Source organism: Anabrus simplex, chromosome 1, assembly GCF_040414725.1.
Source record: "Anabrus simplex isolate iqAnaSimp1 chromosome 1, ASM4041472v1, whole genome shotgun sequence".
In the NCBI taxonomy this organism is placed as follows: Eukaryota; Metazoa; Arthropoda; class Insecta; order Orthoptera; family Tettigoniidae; genus Anabrus; species Anabrus simplex.
Window position 1 is genome coordinate 1,332,621,890 of NC_090265.1, and position 25,365 is coordinate 1,332,647,254.

The window sequence follows — 25,365 nt, forward strand, 5'->3', positions numbered from 1 at the left end:
TCGAGTTTCAACGTTAGTTGGTTTAAGTTCTGTTGCATTCAAAGTGGCGGCCAAAGTCAATCTCTCGCACAAGGTCGAGAGTAACCTCCAAATAATTTATGGTTGAAGACTGCGACCGGAAAACAATGTGTAATAACCTACTGGTCCAAAACATAAGGCTTCAACTAACATTTGTTTTGGAAACAGTGTGATCTGGAATTTAGTCGATACTTCTGTGGCCCCAGTGTAAATGTTTTCATATTTGTTGCCTGGTGTTTTTAACACCTTTCAATACACTGTTATTTTTCAAGCCCCAGTAGAAAAGGTTTTCATATTATTTTGTTTTCCCATGGTTTTCACACCTTTTAATACTCCAGTGGATAGAGCTTTCACTGTACCCACATATACATAACGTAAAATGCACTCCTGTCGGATAAAAACTTATCAAGTATTTCCATATCCCTGCTGCATAGTTTTTACTCATGTATTCAATATCAAGTTTTCTCGCTTAATACATTATCTTTCCTTGTCCTCTACAGAAAATTTGCATCACAGAAGTTAGCATCACAAAATGTGTGACGGAAGTCATGTTGTTGTTTGAGTCATCAGTCCATAGACTGGTTTGATGCAGCTCTTCGGAAGTCATATGATACCAATATAAATGGTCCGTTATTGGACATTTCCGACATATAAATATACGAGTGATGGTTTGATCCGCCCTGTCAACATATTATCAAGTTTTATGAAGGAATTCCACAAGATCTCAAGAAATCCTAGTCTACCCGTGAATAGTGACCTGCCACTTCTGAATCTTAATAGACTGAAATCACGCCATCCAACTCTGCGTGATGCTGCTAACATGGATGCTAAGGATTTCAAATCTCTTGATGAGTGGAAAAGTAGATGGGAAGCAGCAACGGATGTACGCCTTCATACCTTCTTCTCAGGTCCCGAACTTCCAAGTGGATCCCACCTACCACGCAAGACCTGGACTGCCCTGAATAGAATCAGAACAGGACATGGCCGGTGCAGAGCCGCTCTCCATAAGTGGAAAAAGCTACCTAATCCAGACTGTGACTGCAGAGCTCCACACCAGACTGTTCATCATATCGTCAGGGAATGTAAGATTCGAGCGTATCACGGTGATGAAGATGACTTCCTGCTGGTATCTCCAGAAGCTGTACGTTGGATTGAAAAACTTGATATTCAATTGTGAAGCACAAATTAATTTGTTTCTCAGCTATATATATGTATATACATTACTGATATTGTCCATATAAGCCATACGCTAAATAATAATAATTATCAAGTTCCCAATTTTGTACAATTATTTCACTCGTACATGTTTAGGGAGCTCCCACTACCTTCATCAGCAATTTCTACCTCATAAAGCAAAATTCCCCCAGGACAGACCAAACCATCACCCGTAGTACATTTGTATGAACTTAGTCGATACGGATTGAATAAGGACCGAAAATGGTCAAATTTGTTGAATCCGCAATTCTGACACTCGCAATTGTCCATCAGGGCTCTGTAGTACAATATTTCTTGTCCTTTATCTTTGTTAACTAAGAGAACAGCGACTTCATTAGTAGTTGGAACACTATAGCATCCTCCATGCTCAACTGCTGGTCGTTGATCTGCACGTATTATGAGCCTTCACTCTTCTGCTCCTGGATTATTTGGACATAACAACCATATTCATGTACTGTTCTCTAGCCAGAGGTTAACTCTGCTACGATATGGATCAGACCATACAGCTAGCGACTCAACACTGAGAGTTGGGTGACACGAAATAATCTGACACCCTAAAAGAGCCAACAGCTTTGGGCAGATGAGCTTTCTTAGAAGGGTGTTCAGTGGAGGAAATCCCACTGATTTCCACTCGGCAGCATTAATTCTCCAGGTTAGGAGCGGCTGCCAAAGGAGTCCGAGAGATTGCTGAGATAGGCAATCAAGCAATCCTGAACTGACAAAGGCAACTCTCTTGGCCTTAGGATACGAAACCATCCCTAAAGGCACATGAACAGGATCAACCAGTCAACGGCATAGAATCAGGCAGGCAACGGGGAACTACCTGATTATCTCATTCGCATGTGTGCATGTCGTGAAAGGAAGCAATAATTGATTGATGTTGCTGAGTGCTCTGGCTAACAACCAGCGCTGTTTCAAGTTGGGGTCAGGAAGTGAGAAATGGGCTACTGGGCTGGTTAATGAAGGCAACCAGGCACAACATGCAAAATATGCGACTGGAATGACAGGATTGGAGAGGAGATAGAGAAAATCCTGATGATGGAACCCATCTATATCCTAGGGGACTTCAACACGAAAGTAGACTGCACCAAAAAAGATCCACAGTTTTGAGATGTTCTAGGTCAATTTGGACTTGGCAAGAGAAATGAAACGGGAGATCACCTACTGTAGTTTGCCACAGGCCATAACCTGGTGATTGCAAACATGCTATTCCAACATCACCCTCACCAACTATCAACTTGGACTAGTCCCAACAAAACGCATAAGAATCAGATCGACTTTGTGCTATGAGAAGGATGTGGAGAACATTTGTCATGAACACTAAGGCCAAACGGCGGGGTTGACTGTGGCTCAGATCACACATTTCTCATCACTACTTGCGCACTCAAACTCCACACCATCAGTACGACGAAGCGGGCAACAAGGATCTGTATCTCGAACCCAACAGAGTACATATTCTCTAAAGCAAGGCAATAACTGATGCGACTGAGGACACCAGTAGGTCGAAACTACTACCATGTTTTTAACGTTTAAATAACGTACATCATTTATAAAAGTGTTTTGAATTGATGGACCTTTGCTTAAATTGAACTGAAGACACTGAGTCGTGGAAGCAAGTCAAAAGCTTGTGGTATGTACGCCATCCTACTCGTAAAGTGACACTTGTAAAACCTTCAATTATTATGTTTAATATATTTCAATTATCTTTTATTAAATGCTAAGTGTATTATAAGTTTGTATAACCTAAATACGTATTGTGAATATATCTAATTTCAAAATTTGTGTAGCTGAAAACTGTAGAAAACTCGATAATATTCATATATTGGGTATAATCCACTATCATTCCGATACATATGCAGGTTTCTGAAAACTTATTGTAATGATTTATTATCCAGATACATGTAGGAGCATTAGGAATTTTGTAGATTTTGTCACTGTGGTTTGTGTATATGTAACTGAATATTCGAGTTTGATCTAATCCAATGGAGAGGCTCGTCGATCAATTGTTCCTTGTATGTTCGGATGTGTTCCATTGCAAGAACATTTCCAGAAGTTGATATTTCTAAACACTTTGTCGAACAGTATATATATGGAAATTCTAAGTTCCCATGGAGGGAATTAGATTCTTTTCCACCAATAGAGCATATCAAAAATCAGATCAAAAATTAGATGGATGGCTTTTCCGGCGTTTGCTCTATTAACCAGCGTTTCGTCTTAGGTCTGACACTAGACTCTTCAGAGTGGGATGTGTCAGACCCTACCCACTGACGCTGGGGTGTATGCAGGTGAACTTATCAGAAGCTCATTTATGAAGCACAGTCCGATAACTGCATACGGGAGATAAAACTCCACAATGGAATTAATGCCCGCCTAGCAATTCCAAATGGAAATTCTAAGTTCCCATGGAGGGAATTAGATTCTTTTCCACCAATAGAGCATATCAAAAATCAGATCAAAAATTAGATGGATGGCTTTTCCGGCGTTTGCTCTATTAACCAGCGTTTCGTCTTAGGTCTGACACTAGACTCTTCAGAGTGGGATGTGTCAGACCCTACCCACTGACGCTGGGGTGTATGCAGGTGAACTTATCAGAAGCTCATTTATGAAGCACAGTCCGATAACTGCATACGGGAGATAAAACTCCACAATGGAATTATATATATCGATATATATATCGATCTGACAGGCCGAGAGGTCAGAGTGAGAGCCGGAGTAAGTGGGAGTGAGAGAGTGTAGTCTGGGAGTCAGTGAGAGAGTGTAGAGTGTGGATTAGAGTGACTGTTACAGTGAGCTGTGGATATGGTTAATATCTGAACTTGTTAGAAATCTACTTGAACGAGAGGGTAGTCAGTCTTGCCTTGTGAGGATAAAGTGAATAATCAGTGTGCAGACTTGCTGATCTCTGTACTTTACAGAATCAACGGTGTGATGGTGAAGTGAACAATCAGTGTGAGGACTTGTTGATATCTGTACTTGACAGAATTGACAGAAAATTGCTTCAGTGTGTTTCCCTCAATAGTGTGCCAATTAATTGTTCTAGGAGTAATTTGCTGGAGTCAATTTGCATGTGATTACTGGTAATTAAATTAAATAACAACGCATAAAGTTCTAAAATGTAAAAATAAAAAATAAAAAAAACCAGTATCACGCAAAGACGAAACGGTCACAATCGTGATGGCAGTGCATATGACAAAATAGAGTTTGAATTGTTAACGCTAACATTAAAATTTAAAAAAATTCACACATGAACAGACACTTCTAGAAAGCGGACGCAATTAATCAAGAAGCAAGTCACGCCATATAAAATTGAGAATTATATAGAAGAAAAGAAAGAACTTAGAAGATACATTTATACGAGAAAACTATGTATAAATGCAACATCATTAATAAAATATTCACGTCAAATACGTAAGATACAGCAAAAGTTGAATAAGCCAAATGCTAAGAAGAGGGCAAAGACTAGGCCTTGGCTCAGAAAAGAGAAATTTGATCTAACACAACAGTTATAAAGATCAATTCATTTATCAACTGTAGTGAATATAAGAAATTAAGGCTACAGTAGACATTTTGGAGGTCTGCCTAATTTAAGAAAAGCCTATATAAACTTGACTATTAATGACATACTAACATTAGAAGGCTTTGACTATGATATAAAGTTTCAGCTGATGTCATCTGTGTATTTTATTCTTCTAATTGCGCAAGACAAGCCCGCCATGAATCTCCAAGGAGAAGATGGGCCAACTGTCCGGGGTCAATCTAGCTAAGATGACGGCAGAGGAAAGCAACATTCCCGGCAACATCTTGATGGCTATCGGCGAACCATGGAGACTAACCACAGCTGCTGATGGCGAACCAGAAACAACATAATCCTGATGGCTAAAGGATAAAGACAAGTTTCGTAGAGAATTCAATAAAATTCCAAGATAATATGTATTGTAGATTGCTTGCATTTGATGAATAGAAGATAGAGCGATTGTGTCTTCGAAATGAATCAACAAGTAATCACAGAGACCAAGAACATCAATGGTCAACATAATGTTATTGTTGTTCTATTTTATGAGCTTTCAATATTGTATGCCTTCACATTTAGTTTTCTTCTGACTCTCAAATACCACTTTTATCATAGTCTGTAGGTAAAACTGTATAAAACATACATGGTCGGACATTATATTCTCTACAAATTCTGTTAAGTAGTACTCTTCGATAGGACCAATAACATAGGTAGTTAAGAATTAAATTTTAGGTGCCCTTCCCCTTAACTACCATTTCATCCAAGGTGAATAAAATTGTTCATAGCTTACACTGTAGTTTCTTATTCCCCAACTCTATACACCAATTTTTATTAAATTCTGCTTACCCATTTTCTCGTGGCTTGGCGTTGATATGGACTTAGCAACAAAAATACAAATTCATGAATATCTCCGTTATCATAGCCAGTACGGTAAAAATGTATTAAAAATAATAAAAGCGGGCGAGCTGGCCGTGTGGTCAGAAGCACATGGCTGTAAGCTTGCATCCAGGAGATAGAGGGTTCAATCCCACTGTCGGCAGCCTTGATGATGGTTTCCCATTTTCACACCAGGCAAATTCTGGGGCTGTACCTTAATTAATGCCTCGGCTGCTACCTTCGAACTTCTAGGCCTTTCCTATCCCATCGTCGCCATAAGACCTATCTGTGTCAGTGTGATGTAAAGCAACTAGAAAAAAAAAAAAATGTATACAACATAAATGATCGGAAATTTAATTCTATATAACTTCAGTTATGCAGTATTTATTGAAAGGACCACTAATTACATAAACATTTGAGAATTAAATTTTAGGCTTTACCCTAAACTACCATTTTGCTCAGTGTGAATAAAATGATTTATAGCCTAGACTGTAGTGGCTCATTCTCCAACTTTACATACCGATTTTCATGAAATTCTCTTCAGCCGTTTTCTTGTGATGCGTGTACAGACAGACAGACAGAAATTATGGAAAAGTAAAAAGTGCATTTCCTTGTTACTGTGGACACAGCCGATACAGAAATACCATCATCATCATCATCATCATCATTTCCCTTTATCCAGCTGTCGCCGGGTAGGGGCAAATATGGTTCCTCTCCACATTCTTCGGTCTTTCCACCACTCCTCCTCCAATACTGTGTCCCAGTCCAGGTTTCTTTCTATAATGCTGCGTTGGATGGTATCCTTACATCTCAATCGTGGTCGTCCACAGCCTCTCCTTCCTTGGATTTGCATTTCCATCACCCTTTTTGGCATTCCTTTGTCGCTCATATGCTTTATGTGCCCAAACCATCTTAGTCGGCTCTTCTCTATTCTATCATTCATTTTTTCCACTCCAATTTCTTCCCGGATTTTCTCATTCCTTATTTTGTCTCGTCTACTCTTCTGTATCATACTCCTCAAGAATTTCATTTCGGCTGCCTGTATTCGACTCTCATCCTTCTTTGTCATTATCCAAGTTTCTGCTCCGTAAGTTGTTATGGGTACGTAATACATCTTGTACATAGTATCCTTTGCTTCTATTGGCACATCTTTGTCCCATAACATATTTCTTACACTATGATAGAAACAACTTCCAGCTTGAATCCTTTTACTAATCTCAGCATCCAGTCGAGCATTCTCCATTATTTCACTCCCCAGGTATTTAAACGTTTCCACTACTTCCAGGGGCTTGTCTGCAAGTCTAATCTGACCTTTCCTTTCTTTCTCCCCTCTAGTCATAACAAGAGTTTTACTCTTTTCTACACTTATTTTCAATCCACATTCTTCAATCTTCCCTGGTAGCAGGTAGGGACCCTCTTCGGAGGCAGCCCTACCCAGGGAGTGGCGCCCCTGCCTATGTGAGTCCCAGAGCACACTGACCCGGTGTGTAACATCTGGTATGGGTCCCAGCTCAGGGTTACGAGTGAAGACCTCAACGGCATCTACGGCGGAGAAGGTGGACTTCGGTACAGCGGACATGGCGGAAGGGGCATACCCGTAGCGTCTGTACTCCAGAGGAGCGGCTACGAAAGGAGTCTGTCTCCATGTTAGGGGCGGCCTAATTTTGAACCTGGCAGTAGGTATAAAATGCCTTTGAGTGTGGCGAGCCCATCGTAACAATAGTCTATATGGACAAAGCAGATATGGTGCCTCGGAACAGAAATACCATTCTTTTAAAATTCTGAGCAATGTACAGACAAAACTCTTATTTTATATATATAGATGTGTTTTTAAGTTCTTAAGTTTCTTTATAGTGGCTGAGGATGGTCAGATATTAATTGAAACTAGTACTGTTTCTAATGAGGTAGATTAAGAATTTTATCTTATAATGTTGATTAGGTGGGAGTTTAATAAAGTCCTTTTTTCACATGAAACTGGGAAATCAAAACGGATAATGAAAATTATAATGGTGATGCATGGTCAGCATATCAAATCCCCTCAGCCATTATTTTTGATTTTCTGGACCTATCTCACTATCAGATAGCTTCTCAACTGCTATCATGCAGGCTGGGTAGACCTTGAATACACCCCCAGATGAAGATAAAAATCCCTGACCTGGCTAGGAATCAAACCCAGGGCCTCTGGATAAGAGGCAGGCTCATACCCCTTCACCATGGCGCTGGACAAAAATGGAAAACAACAAAGAAAAAACATCTTCAGGGCTGCCGATAGACAGATTTGAACCCACCATCACCCAAATGTAAGCTTACAAATAAAACATCCATACTGCTTAGTTTATTCACTGTTTTGACAAAAAATACAGCAGAGCCCAAGGATTATATAAATTAGCACATACCTAAAACTGGTTTGTAAAGACTGGTGGCAACTGAGAACTGAGGGAAGATGTATGGTAGGTAGAACTGCTTGAAACGCTCAAAGAGAAACACAAAACACTTGTGCTGTCTACATAAGCGATCACGCCATTCAATTCGTGTTACCTGCAAAAAATATATATGTTTTTGACCAGTCTCCATACTGTTACTTACCTTTGAATTTTATATATCTTATGAAGAGGAAATATCCTAGAAAGATACCTGGGAGACAATATACTCTAGAAGTGCATCCAGAAAGAACTTCATAAGATCATCGGGTTGTTTCTCTCCACTGTGAGGAGGCAGAAGAGGCTGGATTTCCACAGGAGTCACTGGACCTGGAAAAGAATTTACACAATATTACATAATGAATTATTAAATGACAATGCAAACAATACTTCCTGGCATTCACTGAAAGGTTACAACTGGATAAGATATTCTTAATAATCAAATTTAATACAGTATTCAGACAGTTTCTATGATCAGCATAATTAGTACAAGTTTTACACCAACTACAGCACCAGAAGTTGAAATAGTAAAACTGAGTTTCTTTATTAACGCAAAGAATAGGTAAAAATTAAAATAAACAACTGCACAAATCTCAATGCATATCTTCAATTCTGCAGTGTAATTTCAAATAAGAAAAACACACTAATTATACTTGATCTATTGGAATAATAGTGTGCCTTACAAGGAGCAGTGTATCAGAATAAAATTCCTCTTTAGCCAAGAATATTTGAAAAAGAAATGAAAAATTTGTTGATGGAATCTAGTGGCGATGAGAATCTACTTGAAGGTTTTGAGTACTGGTAGTTCAATAGTTCAAGAACTTTAAATAGAGATGACAAGATAATGAAACCCAGGCTATCTTCGCCTATCAAAGACAGATGCTGGTATTGAAAATAATGGAGTTACTGTTCAGAAAGGCATCAAATTTTACAATGAAAATTGTAACTTGAAAAATTGCTAAAGATAGTAGTGACACTCACCACTCATGAGCAAAGAGAAACCTTAAATGAAAATTTATACAACAGCCTTCAAAACAATTTACGATAAGCAAAATTTATATAAAATATAACAGCTAGTGTTTACAATTTTACTTCACAGACTGACTCGAAAACCAAGCACAAATCCCTGCTGTAAGAGAAACCCAATGTGCTAAGTGAAAAGAAAGCTTGAATAAGTTTTTTCTAAGGTTTGTTTGTACTCAGTGATTGGGCACCTCAAGATCAGACTGTTAACCAGTTCTATTCTAAGAAGGTTTGGGCAGTCTTTTATAAACAGATATTGGTAAAAAACAAAACCTCAGAATATGATAGAACAGTTCATGGCTTCTACAGCATGTCAATATAGTGGATCATCACCATCTGCTTGCGTCATCCTTATCCAGGCCCCCTAGTCAGACAGTGAATCACTGACGACTAAGGGATAGGAAAGGGCTAGGAGTTGGAAGTGGCTATGGCCTTAATGAAGGTACTGTCCCAGCATTTGAATGCTGTGAAAAAGGTAAACCATAGAAAACCATTTTCAGGACTGCCGAAAGTGGGGTCGGAATGTAAAAAAAAGGACTTATGTTGTTTTTAAATGAGCACAAAATTAAGGTCTTAAATGAGGGGTGTCAAACCTTGTCCATCGTAAATGCAATGCCCGTGCTAGAAACACCTGCTCATGTGAGCGCAGGTCTTTCCTCTTCAGTCAGCTTGCACTTCTCCGGATTACTGACTCAAGGCTGCGCACACCTACCAATGACAGGCTCCAGTTGCCTGTTTTGGTCTACAAATAACGGTTGAAACATACAGCTACATAGGCTGTGGCACACAGATTAACACAGTAATTTCTTAGTGTGTGTTTGTATTTGTGAACTTTCATATCAACATGATTGAAGAGATGTTAATTTTATCATAGCCTATTTTCTTTCATTTAAGTTTATAAAAACATATGTTTTGCTACAGTAGCAGTATAGTAGCAGCATTCGGTATTATTCTGCTTCGTAACTGTTTATAAAATAGTGGAGCATGTTAAACCCCTAAAAATATAAATGCCTCTTATTTTGCACTTCACTGCTTATGGCAACCTTTAAAGTATTATTTATTTTCCTCATTCATGGCAATAAAGGATGTTGTTTTGCGCATTTTATGCAAACACAGTACTGATTACATTTAATTATGTGTGTCCTTATATGAAAGAATATATAAACATATTGTACAGAGTACCGTAGGCGAGAACCATGTATTGAACACCCCTTCAGGCTTACGCTATTTGATAATGTTTTGGGCTAGCGCTCTCAACAGTCAGCTCAAAACCTTGACATACTTGCCTTAAAATAAACTCTTGTGTAACTGCAATTAACCGTTCCCTTCACCAGGAAAAGAAACTTATGAATTAGGACCTCCATTTCTGAATAGTGAAGACAATAAAATGTTACATGAGGTTAAGCACTTGGAAGTAATTCTTGACTCTAAACTTACCTGTAAACAATATTTTAACAAAATCTACAAAAAATCCAGTCACTTTTGACTCGGGAGCAAGAAAAAGCTCAAGACATTGCAGTCACCAGGTTCAATGCATCTATCCATGGATGGGTGCCAAGGTTCAAAAAGCAACATAATATTGGCTCATAAGCAATAAAGTGTGTAACAAACAACACCTGGGACAAAAAAGGTGGCGTTACTAAAAGGTGAGATGAGTTTTGTAGTGAATGTCATGCAATTTAACCAGACATATAATACCGATCAAATATATGAGAACAGCTTCACCCATCATGAACTGTGGACTGTGGATATCAAGGGAGTAAAATCAGTAAGAAGCATGGTGCGGAGTGAGCATGCATCAACTCATTCCTACACCTTACAACCCATTACAGCAGCTAGTGGATACATGTTTCCAAAGATACTGGTGATTTATCAAGAACCAAAAGATAGGTCATTTTGGAATGATAGTAGTAACACATGCCGAAACCACAAAATTTGGTTCAGGTGGCTTCAAAGTCCAACCTAATCATGAAACAATTCATGATGCAGTTCTTTCAAGATTTCTTCTCCCTCCCTCCCTCCCTCCCTCCCTCCCTCCCTCCCTCCCTCCCTCCCTCAGGAGGAATCTCTTCTTCTGGTTGATTCACTCAGCACATATTGGGACAAAATGCAGATGCTATCAAACCTAATGACATGATGTGAACAATAATAATGTTATTGGCTTTACATCCCACTAACTACTCTTTCGGTTTTCGGAGATGCCGAGGTGCCAGAATTTAGTCCCGCAGGAGTTCTTTTACGTGCCAGTAAACCTACCAACACGAGGCTGACGTATTTGAGCACCCTCAAATACCACCAAACTGAACCAGGATCGAACCTGCCAAGTTGGAGTCAGAAGGCTGATGCAAGTGTGTAATGGACTAGTATAACTTGGACACAACTCTCTAAACCCATGGGTAAACAGTGAAAATAACAAGCTTGATTATTATTATTATTATTATTATTATTATTATTATTATTATTGTCACTCGAGTTTTACAGAATGTTCTATCCATTTGAACATAGGTTATTGGAGGCTCAAGAAAATACAAGAAAGCATGATGTGTCATACTTTTCTAGAAGCCTTACCAGGCAAAGTATATAAAAGGAAAGTCTTGGGTAGATGAGTTGTTGAGTTATTAGTTGTTAGTGAGAGACGTTGGTCGAGTTAAGTAGGCCTATATGAACTCATGTTGTGGTTATATTGAGTTGGTACATGTGATCCTGTCAAGTGTTCTATAGTTGGTTGACATGCTAATGTGGCAGTCAAGGTTAGAGTTCAAGGCAGTGGTTCATTAATGTGTGTGTACAATGTGTAGTCTATATAATTTATAAATAAAACAGTGTACACAATTGACAGCATCTCCTGTGTACGTCTTTGTGATTACGATAAGACCAGTGCCTTAACCGTCTGAGCCACTCCGCCCGGAATGATATGAACATTCAAGGTAATTCCTCCTGGATGCACATCTTACCATCAGCCCTTTGATGCGCTATATTTTTGTCAGTTCAAGGCACATGGAAAATCACATCATCCTGAACAACCTTCCGCTCACACCATTGATAAGGGATTCAATTTCACTGCTGATGTACATTATACACAATCAGTTCTGTTCTTCAGACTTTGTTAGATACATATGGATAAAATCTGGATGTGATAACTTCAGACCCAGGAGATTTAAAACTCTGTCAGAATTAACTTTTGATGCTGAAACACGTGTTTCAGAAGACTGCCTGAAGCAGGCATTTATGAAGTGCTACCGATTAGCAACTCTATTTCAGACATTTTATACTTTGTTAACATATTCACCTTATGATGGCACACACGTTTTGGGTATATATTATCTATACACCATACACAGTCACATGCGTCACAACAGAGTGACAAAATGGAGAAATGTTACTTGTTGGGCATTGACGTTTGAGTATTTTTAAGCTCATCGCTAATTCAATACGAATGGTAGGAAATGTAATATTGTTTGGCTTTCATTTGATGAAGGAATCAAGAAAAGGTGTGACGGCCAAATGCATAAAATGTGGTTATGAAGTATAATGTATTTTAATAAATTTGAGGTGTTGAGCTATCCAGCATACCTTAGAAAAGTAACTTGCCACATTTAAATGCATGATTGGGTATCTTCGAACTGGTCTGCAAGTTGTTTATTTTTTTAATGTGTTCATAACATTACCCTGCGAAGTACTAGTAGTGTGCTGGAATCCCGTAAATGCTAACTTCCAGAGTTTGCCAACTGTGTGGTGCTGCCTCCTGGCCACAGACACGGAACCTTGTGTCGGCATTTTGTTGACGTGCACATAGACCGACAATGGATTGACCTTCACTTGTTACTCTGGACCTTTTTTGGAGAAAGCATCAGCTTTTGGTCTTGTTGCTGGATAATTAATTGAGATTTGAGGGAATAAGGAGTGAAGATGCTTTTCGACCCAGGATAGTTCTATCATCGCCTTTGGGCGATAAGCCAAACGTATGATTGATCTCTTTTACCTATTTATTGCTCGAAATTGTAAGTACTAGACAAGCCCCTTTTCAGACCTAAAAGTGAAGTGTGAAGTACAGACTGGAAATGTAATGATTGCTGTTTAATAAGAGTATCGGAACCTAAATTATGTGGGGTGATATTAAGTGAAAGACAGTGAAATTATGTACTCGGGGAAATTAGATTGTTTTCCAGATCACTCTTATCTTGGAAAATTTATTTATAGAATATTTTGGGGTTTATGTTGTAGGTAATTGTCTGATGAATGATTTAGGTCGATAACTATTTTCAAATTAATAAATTATACTTTTGGTATTATTTGTTATAAGAGGTAGCTAAAAAGGAATACATTATTATTATAAATTTAGGATGAATACCTGGGCTGTGTAAGTCAGGCAATGGTTCTATTTCATTTTTGTTTTAATCTACTTAAGGTAAGCACCGAGCTTATGTGTAATTAAGAGAGCTGAAAACTGTTGCTTATGTGCTAACTCATTTACTTTGAGGCAGCCATGTTTCCTTTCATTGGTCACATGACCCGCTGCGAAGGTTTGATTTGTAAAAATCTAGTGGGTGTGTGCCCTATTATGATTTTAACACTTGACATGCGATTTCTCTGTTGTAATGAAGATTTTGACATTCGTCTGTCAAGTGATTATTGATGGCTCATTTTAGTTATGGATGTTGGTTCTGATTTGGGTTAACGAAGTTGTATGTGCTGAGCCTTATATTATTCCATTATTAATGATTTGTTATTTGTGGAGTGATTACTAGCTCCAGGACTACACATTTGCTTGTTCTAATTTAATTGCAATTCCAATTTTGTTCTTGAGCAAGTTATTTCATTTTGGCATAGTTTCCCCTGATTTTATTTTCTTAGCTCACCAAAGATAGCCATAAGAAACCTTTTTCGCTCTAACATATTTTTTTTTTTGCTAGCTGTTTTACGTCGCACCAACACAGATAGGTCTTACGGCAACGATGGGACAGGAAAGGGCCATGAGTGGGAAGGAAGCGGTTGTGGCCTTAATTAAGGTACAGCCCCAGCATTTGCCTGGTGTGAAAATGGAAAACCACGGAAAACCATTTTCAGGGCTGCCGACAGCGGGATTCGAACCTACCATCTCCCGAATACTGGATACTGGCCGCACTTAAGCGACTGCAGCTATCGAGCACGGTCATTGAAATATTGAAGTTTGGGTTATGAGTTTAATATTATCATTAATTCATTATCTGAGTAATTAATGGTTGGATACTTAAAATACGAATGAATTAATTTCATCAACGTTATGGATTTACATTGCAAATTTTCTTGGTAAAATGAAGTGACATTCAGTCTAATCTCAAAGAAGGTTATAACAATCCAATGTCTGATTTGAACATGAGTTTAATAATTTTATGATTTCATTTGGAGATTAATGGTTGTTTGAACTACTCAACAATACTCTGTTTAATTAAAGTTTTAATTTTGTTGAAACTGGTTTTATCATTATTTTAGTCAGTATCATATGATTTCATTTATCTAATCCACCTGACTTCAGTGCACTCCAATCACTTCCACATTTTAGCATGACTTCTTTTGGGACTGTCTCGGTAAGTGTCCTGCATTTATTTTATACTTTTTTCTTGTTTATTTGTCCCTGGTCGTGCAACAACTATCGTAGTGAACGTCTTGGAAAGTACATGATAGAAGTGCAAGGCCAAGTCATTGTAACGAAAAATCATTTCACAAAATGTGCACACACAGAAGATGAAGTAGGTGAAGATTATGCAGGCAAGCTATTTAATCAATTTTCAATATTTATTTAAGAATATGCAACGAGCTGGACAGAAAGGGACCCAAAGTCGGCAATGGAAATCTTACAGCAGAGCTGTATGTTTTGACTTCTTGTGTTACCAATGAATCTTCTTAACAAACTAAGTTAAGAAACAGTTTGATTATTTGCCACTAGATGTCATGAAAATTTTGTACAATTAGTACGAAAGTAAGTGAAAAGTACAACTGCACTTTTCTTAATGGCAATAGTCAATAATATTAATCTCTCCTGAAGTACTGTACTTAGTAGTGAGCCCTTATTGAAGTGCTCATTTAATTTATCAGTCATTTATTCGAATGTACAGAGAATATTTCATTTTTATTAAGTAGTAGTAACTGACAGGAAACATCTACATTCAGCTGCACGTTGCAATTTCTGCAGGGAGCTTGGAGCTCGGATTTGTTTGTTCACCAGCTAAGCTTGGAAGGTGGAATTTCTACATGATGCACACAAAGCCAAACAAGGAAACAATAGAACTCCAACGGCCAACATTTCGGATGCCTGGTGAGAGGCTAGGGACACCTGCGAGAGATGTTTGAAGTAAGCATCAGGTACGGGATGTGTTGAGCCAATGAAATGATAGAGCCACAGTCGATATGGCTAGGCATTGGTCTAGGAAAGTGATGGCCCGATTGAGGATACAACAGCATCTTGCAGGACGAGTTAATAAAAACGATGACCACGTCAGTCAGTTACCTCTTTATTCGGCGAGATTCTATGCAAGTAACATCGTGACAAGAAGTTTTAAGTCTTAATAATGGGAGCTCAAAGTGTACGGAAAAATGCTGTCACGTTTTCTGGGATTTATAGCATGATGTGTGAATGACAATGTGTATGATGGTGGAGTTTGGATCCATAAATTTTGATAGCATCATCTTTACAACTATTTTGTATATCAAGATGATAAATTAGTAACTGATTCAAGAATTCCGCAAATGCAATTTTGAATTTTGAGTTATATTAGAATAAATTTCCTGAAAAATTTATTATTATTATTATCAATGCGTGATTCTCGAGTTGTAGGATTGAGATATTTCAGTAACTTTCCTATGTACATACATGATCGATTGTCAATGTGGCAATTTCTTAGTTTCAGTTTATCATATTTATTTCAGAGTTGGCCACTTTATTATTCAATGTTTAACTTTGAGCCAAGTGCTTTGAATTGTGACCAGCGCGGTCTTGTTTCTTTTCATGCGAGTGTATGTTAGATGACGTCATTTTATATACTTTTCCAGTTTCGGCAACTTTAGGACACGAGATATTATTAAGTGTGATTTTGAGTAAGAGGATGCGTTCCTCATCTGAAAGGCCTGCATTTCTCATTATTGTGTGACTTGCCTCGGGTAGACTGTTGAGCAGCGTGTGTAAAGGGTTGGACCCTGTGGTTTTGATGTTTGCTGCATTATATTGGGAGACGTGAATCTCCGCTTTGAGTTGTTCCGCCGTGTGTTGGCAAGGGTGATGTGTTTGCCTACTGAGGAGAGTTTTATTTGAGCGCCCTGTACTTCATGATTTAATTGTTTCTGTCCATGTCTCTACGGTTGTTGGGATTTTCTTTATGATATAACCATGCTGAGGAATGTTTTTTTCTTGTAATCTTTTCCAGGACACAACGCTGAATTATGTGTTGAAAGTTAAAACCTACTCTGTTATATTTCTTAAATTTGTCATAAAATTTATTTCAGGAACCCGCATTGAATAGGAAGTGTTGCTTTAAATGTAATTTGTTTCCTTATATTTTCCATCGAGGCTTTGAGTGGATGCAAGTTGCATGAATGCCGCATACTCTTCTTGGTAATCTCTGGAAAATGACATGTTTTTGTTTCTTTGAATGTATATATTTTGCCATTTATGTGATTTTGATTTTGTGTGGTTCTGATCCACATTGTTTGTTGTGCTCATGAGATTGCTTATGATTAGAGGTGTATACAATTTGTGCATAGGATGCCTTCCCACTCAGCGTGTTATAATATTAAACAGTAAGGTTAGTTCCCCCCCCCCACACACTTTTTTGCGCGTTAAATCACGTCTTTTTGTAAAGTTAGGGACCCCACTGCAATGTCAAGTGTGCAGAAATGTGGAACGTACTCATGAAAAATGAAAATCCACAGCCATTCGACCGGGTCAGGAATGGAATGAATGAAGCCCCTATCTAGCGGCTAGAACAAGAGTCGTGCCGGCTGCCGAAGTCTGTCGCACTCCTCTGGGACAATGATTAATGAATGACAGATGAAATGAAATGAAATGATATTGGAGAGTGTTGCTGGAATGAAATATGACAGGAAAAACCGGAGTACCTGGAGAAAAACCTGTCTCGCCTCCACTTTGTCCAGCACAAATCTCACATGGAGTGACCGGAATTTGAACCACGGAACCCAGCGGTGAGAGGCCGGCACGCTGCCGCCTGAGCCACGGAGGCTTCAGGAACGTACTTATCTACAGTTAAAAGTATTAACGAAAAGTAAAGCCAAGAGCGTGGTGCAAGCACGCAAGCCCAAAGGGTAAAATTAATGAAACTTTAAGATTTGATTTGATATGTTAAGTATGTGTGTCGGCATACATTGTACATTTGTAATATACTTTTATTCTCAAGATGTACTTTATCAAGTTGAAAGAAAACATTAGAGTCATGTAAAAACTTGGATCATTTGATACTTTTTGCTATTTTTTAAAATTTTTTGCTTGTTTATTTTAATAAACCGATTTTCTTCCAAAACTGGCATCATGCTTCGCCTTGCTTTATTTGTAGTTCTTAGTTGACCGGGCGAGTTGGCCGTGCGCGTAGAGGCGCGCGGCTGTGAGCTTGCATCCGGGAGATAGTAGGTTCGAATCCCACTATCGGCAGCCCTGAAGATGGTTTTCCGTGGTTTCCCATTTTCACACCAGGCAAATGCTGGGGCTGTACCTTAATTAAGGCCACGGCCGCTTCCTTCCAACTCCTAGGCCTTTCCTATCCCGTCGTCGCCATAAGACCTATCTGTGTCGGTGCGACGTAAAGCCCCTAGCAAAAAAAAAAAAAGTTCTTAGTTGACCTCACCGTGTCCATATTTAGTTATATGTTCCCCATCAAATCCAGGGTGTATATATTTTTAGGGCATTATTTTTATCATAGTTCGGACTGAGCACGTCTGGGATCGGCTGAATAGTCTGGGGCAAATCACCTTGATGGTAGAAACGGGAACATACAAGTGGCACAGCCAACGTGATGCTTTTCTTTTTTGCTTCTCACACCTTTTTTTTCTGTATTTTGGACATGGTAATACGAAATAGCACTTTTATAACCAATGTGTGATGTCAATGTTTTTTGTATTTTGATGAAGTCGAAGTACATAGTTTTTCTCGAAAGCGAACGACGTGAGGAACGTGGAAATTAAATAGAGTTAGGTTTGAAAGTAGAATCCACGTGACCTATAATATGGACAAGCAAAAGGTGAAAGTAAAATGTAAATTCATATTAATCGCAGTAATATACCATTTCACCTTTTACCATACGGAGGGCTATGCCCAGAATGAGTGTTTTTAAGTATTATTAGAGCGAGGCTACAATGTAAAAATTTGGCGATAGGATGGTCAACATGACACGGTAAATTCAGATAGGTTATAAGTCACAAAGCATGTTGAACCATATAAAGTACGCAAGCTAACCGTATTTTAGGTAGAGTTTTGATATTTTCACCCACCGGGGTATGTTTTTAGACATAAAATAAATACAAAATTTTTAATCCACCTTCTCAATACTTGACAATCATGCGATGTTTACAAAAATATTACAAAGTGCTATTACATTTTGTATTTATTTTATGTGTAATCTTAACTCAATACGGAACCAACTATGAAGTTTATAACCTTGAAGTATGTTTTTAGTTTGCTCCAGGTAAACTGTAATGTAATGAAACCTGTCGGGAGGTACTTCTTTTCATTTTTGTTCGTGTTAGGCTATAGAATTAAGGGCATGATACAGAATGGAGGTGGCGCCCGAGATAAGTGACCAGATTTTTATTATTATTATTATTATTATTATTATTATTATTATTATTATTATTATTATGTGGCGTAAAGATGTAAGGAGCCTGCCTGGTGCCATGATCGTTAAGGCGCTGAAGTCTAAACGGTCTGACACCGAGGTTAGCCGATTCGAGTCCCGTTGGTCAAAAAAAATTTCACCATCAGAATGTTGGCCAGCAGCGTAGAGGAGGTGGTGGTATGTAATTTCTAATCACTAGACTGCGTGCCAAAAGCCTGGATTAAATTCCAAACCTCTCCGTAGTGCTCATATGGAGTGAGGGCATATGAAGCTGTTGATGGTAATTCGTCCATTGGATGAAGACGTTAAGCCTTGAGCAGACCCCTTGGTGCTATTCGACAGGAGTAGGCTATGTGCCGGCACTGGATTTCACCCTCTCCCTACTATCATATATCACATCATTCATTTCATCTCATTAACCTCTCTGATGAGGTTGACGTCAGGAAAGGCATCCGGTCATAAAAACCCGCCACGACAGATTCATCTCACCTCATACCCGACCCTGTAGGGAAATGGGACAAGAGTTGGACAAACAACAAACACGTCGAGATGTAAGGAAAATTTTGTTTATAACAGTGAGATAGAGATCATCGTTTTTCTTGATATTCAGCTCTGATAAAACCTATGCGGCACAGGTTATTTTCATTTTTCCAAACTGTATGTGATTATCTCATGAGATATCGTTGGCATTAACCGTAATATTTAACCGAGCTGAAATTTTTATTTTTTTTATTTTTACGTGAGGGGACTGGCTATTTGTTGACTCTTTCGACTGAAATACTAGGTCGCTATGTCTGAAGGGGAGCCATTCCCATATGTCTCTATATAAAGTGTTTAATAATGGCTACTTTAGAGGAGATTAGCAAGTTGGTGGAGGAGAACAATAGGAAGCTAAGTAAAAACATTAGGCAGGCACAGGAAAAGACCGATGAAAATATTAGGCAGGCACAGGAAAGAATTAAAGAGGAAATGCATTCCTATGTTTCCTTGTCCATATATATGTCAGTGACAAAACAGCCAGGCGAGAAAGGTTATCCAAGAAGCCGGAATGTGTCTCCACACACACGGTGTCTCAATACAAAATGATTACCGAAAAAATCAAATATAGGCTAAGAAGAGAGGGCAGCCAGGTCAGAAAAAATGAAGACATTCTGAGAAGAGAAGAGGAAGCTGAGAAAACATTACAACTAATATTGTGAAGACTGTAGTGTATATGGATTGATTTAAGTGCTCCAATGTGGGCGTAAACTATGTAAATAATTTTTAAGTCTTTACCACAGTAATGTCCATGTCCGTAACGTAACAGCACTAGTTTAGCTGCCATCCATGGGGGCCCCGAGTTCAATTTCTGGAAAGCCAGAAAATTAAGATTGCCAAGAGGGCTGGTATGTGGTTAAAATGGTACATGCAGCTTACCTGCATTGACCGTGTATATGAAAAGAGCTGCACCACCTCGGGAGGAGGATCATCATCATCATCATCATCATCATCATCATCATCATCATCATCATCATAACAACAACAACAGGCGCTGTTTTAGTTGCCATATAGCATAATCAATTTGCATTCTACATAAAGTATGTCATAGAATTACACGAGAGGCATGTGGCGACTTTAATGACTCCCCTTTTATAAATATACAATTGTTAGTTATTGTCGCATGATTTGAAACATTAGGGATTTTCAAACTGTATAGAAGAACAAGTAAATAAAGCTCATTATAGTGGAATTAGATGGTTTTGCCCTTTATTATTGTATTACTGTAAGACACCTTAAATTCATGGCACATGCAAACTCATTGAAGAAATTCCACAGTACTTTTGAATCTCTACATATTTATCTGTTTTTCTCCAGCAACTTCATCCCTATGCTTATCTAAAAGCGATTGATGTTGTACGTCATTCAGGTCCAACAGAGCATTACGAATGAAAACTGCACGAATTAACTGACTGACATCCAGATTAGTGTAAGGGCAAAGGTAAGAGCAGCAAAATCAAATTATTTTGTTGAACGCTCTGCTTTGCTCTATCCTCGTAACAAAAGTGATGTTCAGCTCTCCGCTGCACTATGCAATCTCCCACTTGCAAACATGAGTTTGATTTTTCTGCTTTGCTTCCTACTACACTATGTTTTCAGTCTTACTCTGAAACTGAAGTATATACAACTCATTAATAAATTGGGCTTACCCAAAAAAAAAAAGTAATCAACAAGTCAGAACATCTGATTTATACAAGGTTTGAAACAGACCCACATTCATTTTTATCTGAAATATGTAATGTTCCACATATTTTTTTGCTGGTGAGTGTAGTTCATGACAAGCCACAACCAGTTTAAATTAATTTAAACTAAACATTTGAAAGTAAACTTTATTTCCACCAACAAAAGAAACAGGTTTTAACAAAAAATCTTTGGGGGGGGTAAAAAATCCGAGTTTTTTTCCAACCTCAAATCCAAGTATACCAAACAAGTTACAAATTCATGCAGTTATTTGCAGCTTTTATACTAATTTTTTTCTCTGTCTTTGTTCATTTCTAGCCAATACTTACCGTGAGCAGCATCATGAAAAACAGAAGCTGAGTTCTTCAGAAGTTTGGGTAGGCCATGACCAGGCATGGGTGATGGAAATCCAGGGACCAATGTAGCAAAAATAGCATGAAGAGTATCTGGAGCATTCTCTCCGAGTACCTGATACCACAGGATGAAATACCTGCAACACACACATTATCTATATGAATCTACACTCATGTTCATAAAAACCAGGACACCTTGAAAGACTAAAAATAGGAAGTTCATATTCACAGGACATGTGCAATAGTATGTTCTGAAGAACATGAACCATTCAGCCTTCAGGTTCAAGGTCCACACAGATACCTCGGCGCACCACCACCCACTGGTAAAATGTGCCTGCGGCTCTCATTGTCCCTATAAACCGAAGGTAATGGATCAGTGTGACTTAAGTCGAGGTGCAGGATGCCTCGCAGACATATGCGAGAACCGTACCGCAAATAAGCGAGTTTGAAAGAGGGCGCATTATTGGCATGAGAGAATGTGATGCATCCAACCGTGAAATTGCTGCTCGTGTGGGACGAAGTGAGTCTGCAGTGCAACAGGTGTGTACAGAATGGTTCAGAGAAGACCACAGAACACGATGAGATGGGTCTGGTCGCACCACACACACCACCCCACCAAGAAGATCGACACCTCATCCGAACGGCATTACAGGACAGATCTGCGTCCTCCTCGGCTCTGGCGCAACAGTGGAACAGTGCAACACATTGTACACTCTCGGGAGAGAGTCCGTCGCCGTTTATTATGGTCTGGGTTACAAACATGTCGTCCACTTCTCCGTCTACCTTTTAATGATGTGCATAAACATGCTAGAATGCAATGTAACGACATCACTGGGGACAGGAATGGCAGCAGATAATGTTTTCAGATGAATCCAGGTTCTGTTTGTTTGAAAATGATAGCCGCATTTTGGTTTGCCACAGACAGGGGGAGAGACTCCACAGACTGCATTTGCACAAAACATACAGCGCGGCCTTATGGTGTGGGGTGCTATTGGGTACAACCACAATTCACAGTTGGTGCATGTCCAGGGCACATGTTGCTGCACAAACACATGCCTTCTTGTTGTCACAGGATGTCACTCTGTTGCCCTGCCCCACCCGATCACCGGACTTGTCACCAACCAAAAATGTGTGGGATATGGTGAAACGACAGGTGGGGCGCTGTGACCCAATGCCAACCACCAAAGATGAACCATGGAACCAGGTGAATGCAGCATGAATGGCTATACCCCAGGACGCCATTCGCGCCTTATACGCGTTGATGCCATCCCGTATGGAACAAGTTATCAGTGCACATGGAGGATGCAGTGTCTACTAGGCAACAGGACACATGCTGAACCTAGGTGACTGAAATGCTAATCGTTTCTGCAGAACATACCAATGAACATGTCCTGAGGATATGAACTTCCTACCTCCAGACTTTCAAGGTGTCTTATTTTTCACGAACATGAGTGAGTATATATACCTACTGAATATATAACACATGAGTTTTGTCTGTACATAGCTCAGAATTAAAAAAGAATGGTATTTCTGTATCGGTCATGTCTACAGTAACGAGGAAATGCACTTTTTAATTTTCCGTCCTGTCTGTACAATGTACGTACAGTACGTACACGCATCACAAGAAAATGACTGAAGAAAATTTAATGAAAATTGGTAGGTAAAGTCAAGGAATAAGACACTAGGCCTACAATCTAAGCTATATATAATTTTATTTATGATGTATGAAATTGTAGTTTAGAGGAAGGCCTAAAATTTATTTCTGAAATATCTATGTTATTAGTGGTCCATCAATACACACTACATAACTGAAGTCATACAGTATAGAATTAAATTTCCAATCATTTATACATTTTTACCATACTGGCTGATTGCAGATATATTCATGAATTTCGACTTTTGCGGCTAAGTCCATATCCACGCTGAACCACAACAAAATGGGTGAACATTTAATGAAAATTGGTACGTAAAGTCAGGGAATAAGGCACTACAATCTAGGCTATAAATAATTTTAAACATATTGAATGAAATGGTAATTTAGGGGAAGGTGCCTGCAATTTAATTTTTAAATACCCATGTTATTGGTCCTATCGAAAAATACTACATAACAAAAGTTATAGAGAGTAAACTTTCTAATCATTCATGTCTCATACAGTTTCACCGTACCAACTATGTTAACAGAATTCATTAATTTAAGACTTTTGTTGCTTAGTCCATATCAACGCCTAGCATTGCTAACACGGAAACATTCTTCAATCGTGTTAAATGGCAATAGATTTTGTCACGATTGTCTTAAGGTGTAAAACAGTGTGGTCAAACGTTCATATCGACAAGAGAAGTCGTGAAGATGATTATAAAAAAAGAGCTAAAATGTAATGGAACAATTGCTTGAAGAATAAGACAAGAGGGAGTCATGAAGAAAGAAGGACTCCTTTTACATTAGATGCCATACTATCACAGAGTCTGAAGAAAACTGAATGTGAAAGTCTACAATATCGAAAGCTCATAAACTTGATCAACAGTAACATTACATTGACCTTTGTTTGTTGTAATGTGCTTTGTCTCTTCCGACACTCATCTTCGATGAATCCCATCCTGACCATCAAGATCACTTGTGGAGAACTTACAGTCGAAATACTCTGTTTTAGTCCAGCTTATCATGAGCCCACTTCCTTCTAACACATTCTGCCCAGTGTTCAGACTCGGTTGTAGTGTCTCTAAGCTTTCACCCACAAGCCCTACATTGTCTGCAAACAGCATGATCCACAGGGCTACATTCTGAAGGCGAAATGACTTGCTACATGATTAGCAAGCAATTGAGGGTGGATCAGTGACGATACTGCATGCAATGGAAATTCCGGTACTAACGATGATCGTTGTACTACCGAAATGCATCAAAGTGAAGTCCACACCTGAGATGACGGTGTATGAGACATCACAGACGATACGCATCTTTCCCAAAAGCTTTCTTACTCTGTCGAATAAGAACTTGCGCCCTAGCACCAAGTTTTTTAAAGGCTACAAAGTTGGCCACAGTGGGCTGCCCACGCCAGCGTTAATAAGTGCGGTATCATTCACTTACAGCTGTTGCAATTTCTTCATTCCACCGTGGAACGAGTTTTCATCGAGGAGTTCCAGAAAAGGTTAGAATGGACTCCCAAGCAGCAGCATTGGGCACTGAAAAAGGAAGGGGTCCCTTATCAGTATATCAAATTGATTCAAGATATGCACCAAATTTATATCACCGTCTATGCTTCGGCTATTCACGTCGTTAAAGACAGCTACTGAAGTGAACTTCAGCCAAGTAGCACGGGAGAAGCTTTGATGGATTTCTGCTTCAATAAAGTGAGGATAGTGGAGAAATGGTCATTGTCACAGAGATCATCATGTACATCCCACCAAAACAGGGGAAGAAACGCATGGCTGCATACACTCACCAAACCGCAAGAAGGTACCATGTGCTAAGCTGAAATTTGTTGGTTCCCCTATATTTAAAATGAATAAATGCAGCTCTCCTATTAAGCGTTCTGACACCCTTCTTCTGGCGCAAGGCATTTCAGAGCCCCATAATTGGTGATGGGCATTAAAATTACCCAATAGGAGGAAAGGCGGAGGGAGCTGATCTAAAAGATCAATTTTATCAGTGATATTAAGAGGCTGACCTGGTGGAAAATAAACATTTCAAACTGTATTTATGACAGACAACAAATCACCTGCCAGAAAAAAATTTGACCTTAATCTCATAGGAAGAAGACCACAGGCTTAATCTCATAGGAAGAAGACCACAGAGAAGACCAAGAAAACAATGGATAGAGATTGTAAGATCAGATGTGGAAGAGAGGGGACACAAATGGGAGGATGTACTGGAACAGAAGATGTATGAAGACAGAAGGAGATGGCGAGCGCTTGTACAC

The 25,365-nt window shown here is 39.0% G+C and overlaps 1 protein-coding gene across 2 annotated transcripts in view; it reads right to left on the minus strand.

The window, feature by feature from the left end:
• The window catches only part of LOC136858315 (probable Rho GTPase-activating protein CG5521), a 709,838-nt gene that overhangs the window by 524,349 nt on the left and 160,124 nt on the right, over window positions 1-25,365 (minus strand). For both annotated transcript variants that reach the window (XM_067137762.2, XM_067137761.2), the window contains 3 exons: window positions 21,428-21,588; window positions 8,255-8,370; window positions 8,017-8,158 (listed from right to left, as the gene is read on the minus strand). In XM_067137762.2, the coding sequence (XP_066993863.2) occupies window positions 8,017-8,158; window positions 8,255-8,370; window positions 21,428-21,588 (419 nt within the window). The remainder of the gene's footprint in view (window positions 1-8,016; window positions 8,159-8,254; window positions 8,371-21,427; window positions 21,589-25,365) is intronic.